This window comes from Ursus maritimus, unplaced genomic scaffold (assembly GCF_017311325.1).
Source record: "Ursus maritimus isolate PB19 unplaced genomic scaffold, ASM1731132v1 scaffold_15, whole genome shotgun sequence".
Taxonomy (NCBI): Eukaryota; Metazoa; Chordata; class Mammalia; order Carnivora; family Ursidae; genus Ursus; species Ursus maritimus.
Window position 1 is genome coordinate 15,302,011 of NW_024423897.1, and position 9,529 is coordinate 15,311,539.

The following is a 9,529-nucleotide window of genomic DNA, read 5'->3' on the forward strand; positions in this document are numbered from 1 at the left end:
TGATTATCTAGAGTGGAAGACGGTCTAGATGACATGGTATCCCTGGTTTCTGGTGGGAGTATAAAGTGGTGTAATAATGTTCATAGCACAGTTCACAGTAGCAAAAATCTGGGAACAACCCAAATAACAATCGAACAGGAAAGTGGGTGAGTAAATGTGATAATAGTCATCGTGGAATGTTAGAAATACAGTGACACAGAAGACAGTATGCATGATTCATAGCATTATAAAGTTAAAAAGTAAATTCCAAAAGACAGTATTTTTATGTTATTTTTATGTTAAAAACAAAAATTTAAAATAGACTCTTAATACGTACAGATTAATAAAACTATAAAAGGGAAAGCAAGCAAGAGAGTAAAGAACACAGATTCAAGTTAATGCTTTCAATGGGTGCAGGGAAGCAGGACGTGGAATAGGCAGGCCTGCTATATGGTTAAATGTGGGTTATCGTCCGGGCCCTCACTTTTGTATGGCGAGACGGGTTCGTAAAGGCTTGTTACAGTATTTAAGATAGGAATTAGATTACTAGCTCAGTCAAAAGAGAGGCACCCACAGACCAATGGTGACAGTGTATCCTGAGTCAAGGATTATGTCTAATTCAGAGTACTGGGGATTGAGAAAAGAAATGAAAAGTATCTTAATTCTCAAATTAGAGAAATAATTAAGAGATACTATCGATAGTTCATATAACACTGCTTCTCTCTTTCATTGAAGAAATAATTATTAGGGGGAGAAAAGCCTCACATGTTTTGGAGTTGCTTGGACTAGAGGTAATTTCTAGTGTTTAACTTACTAAGGTGTCTCAGTTTTAGCTATAGAGATAATTGTTGCCTTTATCTATAAATTTTATTTCAGTTTTTAACAAGGAATTTTAGGATAATGGTCTACTTAAATTACATAGATTTTCAAGGGACAAACTTCTGAAAAAAATGGATTGGGGTGAATGTAAATTTTTTAAAAATTTTATAGTGCTTAGCCTATTAATGGGATAAGATTTCAGTGTCGTTTTCTGCTATTCGTTTTAGATTTAATTTTAAATTAGATTTTTATTGAATTTTCACTGCTTAAATAAGAATACATATACTTGTGTATATAATATACACACCCGTGCTTGTGTATATATATTGGTGTGTGTGTATACACATTTATGCCAAAATTAGATTATAACTCTTGGCATATAATGGGGTTTATGGTTCTCTGTGTATGTATATAAAAATATACACTTGTGTCTATAACGTAAATATATACCTATTTTATATAAATGGATCATAACTTGATTTTGAAAAATATATTTCAAGCTTTAAGGCAAATTACCCTATTAAAGAAAGTGATCTATAATTTAACATCTAATAAAGTATAACTGTTGTTAGAGTAATTCCTGCCTGCCTTTCTTTAAAAAAATAAAACTTTTTATGTTTTGAATCTCAAATCAGAACTACTGGCAAGTTTATGTTTGTCCCATAACTTTGAAGGTAGAAAATGTTTGCAAGAAAAGCTGTAAAACAGTTCCAAAGTACCTAGCTTTAATTTTTACCATAATAATAATTCTTCTCTGAATTACTAATTTTAGAAAGTCACATACAGTCTAGCATTTAACTTTGTGTGTGGTTATTTTTCTTCCTCACCTATATTATTATAGTTAAATATAGAAAGGGTGATTTATGCCACTTTTTTTGGTCTCCTTGAGACTGCATGGATTTGAGATCACAGATAATGATTTTAAATTAAGACAGATTAATTTTTTTTGTAGCCGTGAGCTCTAAACAATTTTGGGTTGAAATCTGCATTTCCTCAATGATTAAATGAATAAATGTACATGTTTTATAGGAAATCTAATAATTTTAAGTCTTGATACTCAGTTTACATAGATTGTAATTGAGTTTTATGTTTTAAGAGGAAATCTGTTTTGGGTTCACACTGATTTCTTCTAGATTTGTGATCACGGTGTTAAAAAGTTACTCCACCTTTGGCTTTTATTTACCCAGGAAATGGAAATATCTAATATCTTTTTTTTTTTAAATCTTTTGTGGCAGCCCTCTATCTTTATTTGTTTGTAAATTGGGTCTATAAAGTAACTATATGTAAACTTACAGGGGGTGGAAATCACTTTTTTCCTATTGTACAGAAAGATTTTCCGAAGTTCTACTTAAGGCACTTGTTGGGGAAGGTTTTTGTTTCTCTTTTAGAACTTGATATACAATCTATCTTAAATTGGGTGTATTTAAAGGAATGATTTGTTAGAATATTTTGATGTATGAAGACACAAAAGAAAAAAATTGTGTTCCTTCTCCTTTTGCCATAACTATGGGACTGCTTCTGTGTATGTATTCCACCCTTGGCAGGTGGGGTTCAAGTGGGATCAGAAACTGAAATCTAAGTCTAAGAAGTCTCTTGATCTGTTGGGTGTCTTAAAAGCATAGTAGTATTATATGTAAAAAGTATATAGATAATATATACACACACTAAGCTATATATAAAGTATATGTATACATTAAACTATATATATATATGAAGTTATATATATACTTATATATATAGTGTTCCCCCATGAGACAATCATGATAACTTTTGTCCTGCTTTTATCATAGGGCTTTGCATTTGGGTAGATAGATAGGTTTAAAAAAAAAAAAAAAAAAGTAGGGGCGCCTGGGTGGCACAGCGGTTAAGCGTCTGCCTTCAGCTCAGGGCGTGATCCCGGCGTGATGGGATCGAGCCCCACATCAGGCTCTTCCGCTATGAGCCTGCTTCTTCCTCTCCCACTCCCCCTGCTTGTGTTCCCTCTCTCGCTGGCTGTCTCTATCTCTGTCAAATAAATAAATAAAATCTTAAAAAAAAAAAGAATCTTTTAAAAAAAAAAGTAGTAATAGATGGAAAATAATTTGAAAAATATCAAGCAGAAATAAATTTTCAAGTTTTATTTGGCATTTCAAACAAGCCTTTAGCTTTAAAAGCTGAGCTACGTGAAGAAGGAATTGTTTTTTTTCAAGGAGTTTAAATTTGGGTGATAAGACATTTTTATGTGTGTGTACATATATATTATTTCGATAACTCTAAATAAAAATGTTTAGGCATACAACATATAAATATCTATATCATTGAAACAAGACTACAATTTTAGTGTATGATTGGCTGGTACCAGTGTTAAGAATTCTGAGAAGATCAGTGATTCCTGGAGAAAGGATTCATGTTACCTGATTTGTTCAGCTTGAGCTAGCCTAAAGGGTTTAGAACAAGAGAGACTGGGACAGAGGCATTTCTAGTGGGATGTAAGAGGCTGGTGTTTTTCTGGGAGTACAGTTAATTAACCATCTTTGCTTATAGTGAGGAACAGGTATTAACAAGTTTGGACCAAAAAATTGGGAGTCTAAGAGCTCAGATGCCAGGCTAGGAAGTTTAGAGAAGGCATTGACAATATTACGGGGAGTAGTAGAGCTTTAGGAAGATTAATCAGGCAGGCAGTGTCCAGGATAGATTGGGACTAGGGGAGGAAGACCAGCTCGTAGGTCCTACAACACAGTGGTTCATAGTTTTTCCGCCCCCATTCCTGACAGATGTGAGGATTAATATAGCTCTTGGAGAACCATTTCTTTTGGTAATACTGCGCTCACAGTAGCAGAAGATTTTCATCACAGTGCAACGGATGGGAAGAAGATGTCTCATGACTTAACATCACACATTATTGTTAAGGCTTAATGCTCCAAAAGCCTGAAGTCACTTTGAAATTGGTAGGAATGAAGATGGAACTGAAAGCTAACTATTGAAAAAGAAAAAAAAAAAAGAATTGATGGTGCTTGACAATTTTGACTGAGCGGAGAGAAGAGAAAAGGTGACTCAGGTGGCTTTGAAATACCAGGTCTGTGACCCTTGTCCTGAAATCTAGTATAGTGACTGGCAAGGAGAAGGATGCTTAGTAAAGTGTGTGGGAAATGTCAGCATGGCCTACAACCTATCAGTTGCTAACGTGATTGTTGTGGTCCTGGGTGAGTGGCGCTTTAAAGGAATATTTTTCTTTTTCTAGGAGTTTATGGAAACACTTCCGTGCTGTGAGCCTTTGTTTATTTTTACTAGTGTTCCCTGCTTACATGGCTTACATGATTTGCCAGTTTTTCCACATGGATTTTTGGCTGCTTATCATTATTTCTAGCAGCATTCTCACCTCTCTTCAGGTAAGCCTGGGAATAATTAACTTTATGTAACAGCTGATTTTCGTATTTTTCCTTCCATAAAAGGAATTAAACTTTTTCGAGATAAATGATTATAAGTAGCCTATTTTGGTGATTACTTCCTACCTTACTTATCAGAAAAACATTACATGGATATGAGCATATAAGTTAGATGGTAGGTTATTAAAATAATCTACCTACCACCTATCTATGTCACTGTATTTTTTTATCAAGGTAATTAAACTTTGCAAATGCTTAAAATGATATAGAGCTATCGTGTAAAGCTTAAGTTGATAAGTAACTAAAAAATATTAAAAAGATTGTATAGCTTGTTTGGAGCATATTTTTTAAATACCCACTCGAAAATATCCTTAGTTTCATGATGTGTATGAATATATGACCTATTTGTGTAAAACACACATAGATACACACAAGAGAGAATATTGCCTGGAAATAATAAGCTTATTGTAACTTGAAAGTGGATCTTTGCTGCCTGATCAGTAAGAAGTAAAAGAAAATAAAACACTGGCAACAAAGATTTATTCATTGTTCCTTGTAAAGGTAACAGTTCTTTGAAAGTTGAGGAACATGTATGACTACAGAATTAGGGAATTTAAATAGAATTTTAATGGGTTTTGCTGATCTGGGGAATAAAATAAATAAAATGCAGAGAAAAAGGATGACTAATCAGAATTATTTTAAGAAAGTTACGTCTCAGGATATGGCTTTTTCGTATCGAATGCCTGGATTACTGAGATAGCTCACATTTTAATTATACCATGGTTTCCTCTGATATTAAATATGGCATCCTTTAAGTATCAGGAATGTTGTTAGTGCTTAAAGTCTCTGAAAAGCCTTTCTTAGTGGTCATACTCTGTTTTAAAATGCATGTATTTTCCCCCCAGGTTTTGGGAACACTTTTTATTTATGTCTTATTTATGGTTGAGGAATTCCGAAAAGAGCCAGTGGAAAACATGGATGATGTCATCTACTATGTGAATGGCACTTACCGCCTTCTGGAGTTTCTTGTGGCCCTCTGTGTGGTGGCCTATGGTGTCTCAGAGACCATCTTTGGAGAATGGACCGTAATGGGCTCAATGATCATCTTCATCCATTCCTATTACAATGTGTGGCTTCGGGCACAGCTGGGGTGGAAGAGCTTCCTTCTCCGTAGGGATGCTGTGAATAAGATTAAATCATTACCCATTGCTACAAAAGAGCAGCTGGAGAAACACAACGATATTTGTGCCATCTGTTATCAGGTAACTAGCACACTAAGAATCCATTTGGGTGGGTGGTTGGTGTATCCCTTGGGACTTTAACCATATTAACCAAATTTAAGTTAAATTTCTAGGCAGAATTATTTCCTTGGTTAAAAAAAAAATAGGTCTCAGAAATTATTAAAGACCTGATAGAATATGTAGAATATTTCCATTTTATTTCTGAACTAAGTTTTAAATTTAGTCCCTCAAGTTCTAATTGATTGTTATTTTCAACATTGCTCACCCATAAATAAAGGAAAAACAGGTCAGGTGTATTTTATATTTACTCCCAAATACACACACAAACACACACACACACACACATATATATATATATGTACTGTCAAATATATACTATCATTCAGGAGTCAGCAACTTCTGAAAAGTGGTGTGCCAAGATTCTGATGCTTTTCCTTCTGGTATTTCCAGGATCGGGAAGAAGTATTCATTTACTTAACATGGGTAGAGAGAGTATGTGTTTACCTGTGGGTTGGTGGATATCTGAGGTGGATACAAGCCTGTGTGTTTGGAAGTGGGGGCGGGAGGATATGGTGGAGGTAGCCAATCCATGTGCCATTGTAGTTGGCCTTCCTGGCATCTTTGGCATGGGTGTTATGAATAGCTGACATCTGCTTTCTATTAAAATTGAAAGATAGTATTTAAATGAGTTTGGGAATATCACAACAAAAAACAGGCCTACAGTTTAGTCACCAGTAACCTGTGCAGGCGGATGGTTAAGTAGCAGCTTTTATAGCTAAACTGTACTGTTGGAAGTATGGATAGAAATTAAGGGCAACAACAAACTTTAAAATTGCTCTTAAAAGAGTGTAAGCTGGTGAAATAAAACTATAGATAGTGTCAGTGAATATGAGGGAATGTTCTTTGTCCAAGGCTGCTTTACAGTTTAGATGGGGGTGTGTATCTATTTGTGTTAAAGACTATCTAGTATAAGAATTTTGTCTAAGAATAAAATGCAACTACCACTTTTTTATTGTTACTAGAACATACTTTTGGGTACTCACAAAATAATGTTTTCCAGGTTATTTTTGCATTTGAGGGACTAAGGAATATTGTAGGTCCCCCCCAAGTGAAGTGGTCGTTGTCTTGGTTCTGCTTCCTTTGCGCTTGGTAGCATCGTCGTACGCAGGACAGCACGTCGAAGACAGGGCACATCCACTTCAGCAGCCGATATCTAAATATTCCATCTCTGGGATTTAAGAGTCTCCTTTTTGTATTTCCTGTTGTCACATCACTTTTTTTGAGGTGCTAGAACTACCTGCTGATACCACACAGAAAATTAAAGTCAAATTGCTTCACTTCCCAGCTGGCTGCTTTTCCTTGGATGGCTTTCTGCTTAAAAGTTGACTCCCAGGTGTTACCAGTTCTTGGCAAGGAATTTCTGTGACAACTACAACTCCTTGTTTGGGGACTTTAAACAAAATTAATGGTTGAATCACCAAATGTATATTCTTAACAATTAACTCATGTCCTCAGCCTTCCCTCCCCAAGTATATCTTCTGCAAGGAACGTTAATGGAAAGTAATACCACTTCTTAATTCGGTGGTTATCAGACTTGAGTGTGCATGAAAGTTACATGGGTGGCTTGCTGTAACTATGGTTTGTGAATGCCATCTTCAGATATCCCAGTTCGGGGGGGGCAGGAATGTGTGTGGTTAGCAAGCACTCTGGGTGGCTGTGACGCACATTGAGAAGCCCTGGCTTATACAGACTGTATCTTGAAGACTGCGTTACATACATTGTCCCTAATGAAATTGCCACTTCCTTGCCAATACCCTGGTGTATGGGGCTGATTTTGTCTCCTTGCCAGTAATTTCATTATGGAATAATCTCTCGAGCTGTGTTGAAGCATCACTGTGGAAAGTCCTGTCTTCGTCAGATTTTCTGAGGTTCTGAGTACACTCTGCCATGCCGGGGGTCCCAGTAATCACACCGCAGTAGTTGTGTGATCCTCGTGTTTTGTACGAAGGCAGAAGCCAGTTCAGACGTTCATTTCTTTCTCATTTTTGGTTTTTACTTCTTTTTTTAACTGTTTAGCCAATGGATCTTGCGTTGTTGGTATAAAGGGGTCTCTGAAGGCAGGAGGATTATCACTGTAATCTAAAATGAGTTTTATTCTAAAATCTGTGTTACAAATTTTCTGTTGGGGAATTTGTGGGAAAGAAGTGTTGGAACTAGAACTTTTGGGATTAGCAGCAAAGATTTTTGATAATAGGCATTTATTGAGATGTCTTTCCCCCTGTTCTAGGACATGAAATCTGCTGTGATCACACCTTGCAGTCATTTCTTCCATGCAGGCTGTCTCAAGAAGTGGCTGTATGTCCAGGAGACCTGCCCCCTGTGCCACTGCCACCTCAAAAACTCCTCCCAGCTTCCAGGGTTAGGAACTGAGCTGGTTCCACAGCCTCCTGCTGGAGTCGAGCAAAACATGCTTCAGGAAGGAACTGAACCTCCAGATCAAGAGCATCCTCCAGGGACTGGGATGCAGGAGGGTTCTAGGGACAATAATGAGTGCATTGACACTAGATCAGATAGCCAGGAAGGGACTTGTGATCCTAAGGAATATCCTTTTAGTGCAAAAGATGAAGCATGTCCTGTTGAGGTCAGCCTAGAAGAAAAGAAGCAGAAGTAACGCTTTGATAGTCTGGAGAAGGGGTTAACTCACTATGAAATTCGAGCTCAGATTTGAGGAATGAATGTGTGAGATGATGAGGCAGGAAACTTGACATTCCAAGGATCTGATCCAGGAAGTACTCTCAGTGGAGACTGCTTGCTTTCATCCCCTTGACATTGTGGGAGAAATTTTACAATGTATGCTAATCAAAATGTATTTATATGTCCTATGCTGATATTTTGTAGAGGTTTGCCAAGAAAATTCAACCTCAACTTCAGAAACTGCCCCTGATTTGTAAGGGATAAATAAAATCAGATTTGAGTGCTTGAAAGGGGCTTAAGAAAGGAGGATAAACGCATCAGGACAGCGTGGGAAGAAGCAGGCAGAAGCGGAACTGACATTTCACTTTCCATGGGACAGGATCATTCTTATTACAGAGTATGAGTAGTGACCAGCTCTTTTCACCACCCCCCTTTCCCTCAGTTAATTGGAACTCAGTCAGGTGATAATTGAGTTTTGTACAGCACTGAAATGAAATCAGAGACGTAAGAGCATTGATTGTAGTCCAAGACTGAAGCGCGCTTGTACTTGGTATGTGCTTTAGGGGAGGGGTGGGTGGGCACTTGGGCCTTGCGGGTGCATTCATGTAATCTGAGACTCTTGAACTTTATGATGGAGTCTTCAATATTTTGATGTATATGGAACTTTTGTTAATATATTGTATACTGTGTTGGCTGTGTGAAGTAAACTAAAACTCTGATGAACACTTTGGGGTCCACGTTAGTGTAGGAGACCAAAGTGGGAGGGGCTTTAGGGCACTGATAAAGGCCCTAAGTGTACTTTTCAATCCTGTGTAATGTTTAATTCTTGCAACTGAATCAAAACAGTGTTAAATTATGGCAATATTTGCACTTTGGGAATGAGTACATACCTGTATGATCACACTCTGCAAATGCCACTTTTAAAGCTGTTAATAGACTTTGCACCTTTTCTTTGACAAGGATGTGTCATATTTAAATTTTTACATTCATCATGGCTACAGGTAGAACTGGGGAGGGGGGAATGTAATTTTTTATGGGAATTTTGATATGAAAAGAAACTAGTCATTTATTTATACAATAGGCTTGGCTCAAAAAGTGTTTTTCAGACTCGATATTCCTAACGTGGGATGTGACTTTATTTTATTTTTAGTAGCAAATTTGGATGTAGACTGACAGACATAGCTGAATGTCTTAATAAATTTAAATTTGAAGATAACTATGTTTTGTTCCTGCAATGATTATTACTGTAAAGTGTTTGAAATTCTGTTCCTAGGATGTTTTGTTTTTATCCAGCCAGGTTTCTTATCTCCTGATCCCTCTCAAAAATGCCCTGCAGATGGCAAAACTTCTTGATTGAAAATGACCAGCTCTTTGAAATCTACACTAGTGGAAGCAAACCTAGGTTTGCATTAGGAACATTTGGGGAGCTTT

At 36.8% G+C, this 9,529-nt stretch overlaps 1 protein-coding gene across 3 annotated transcripts in view; it reads left to right on the forward strand.

Moving 5' to 3' along the window:
* The window catches only part of RNF145 (ring finger protein 145), a 96,721-nt gene extending 87,407 nt beyond the window's left edge, over positions 1-9,314 (forward strand). For all 3 annotated transcript variants that reach the window (XM_008692438.2, XM_040630352.1, XM_040630351.1), the window contains 3 exons: positions 4,019-4,166; positions 5,069-5,425; positions 7,692-9,314. In XM_008692438.2, the coding sequence (XP_008690660.2) occupies positions 4,019-4,166; positions 5,069-5,425; positions 7,692-8,075 (889 nt within the window). In that variant the 3' untranslated portion in view covers positions 8,076-9,314. The remainder of the gene's footprint in view (positions 1-4,018; positions 4,167-5,068; positions 5,426-7,691) is intronic.
* The last annotated feature ends 215 nt before the right edge of the window (positions 9,315-9,529 follow it).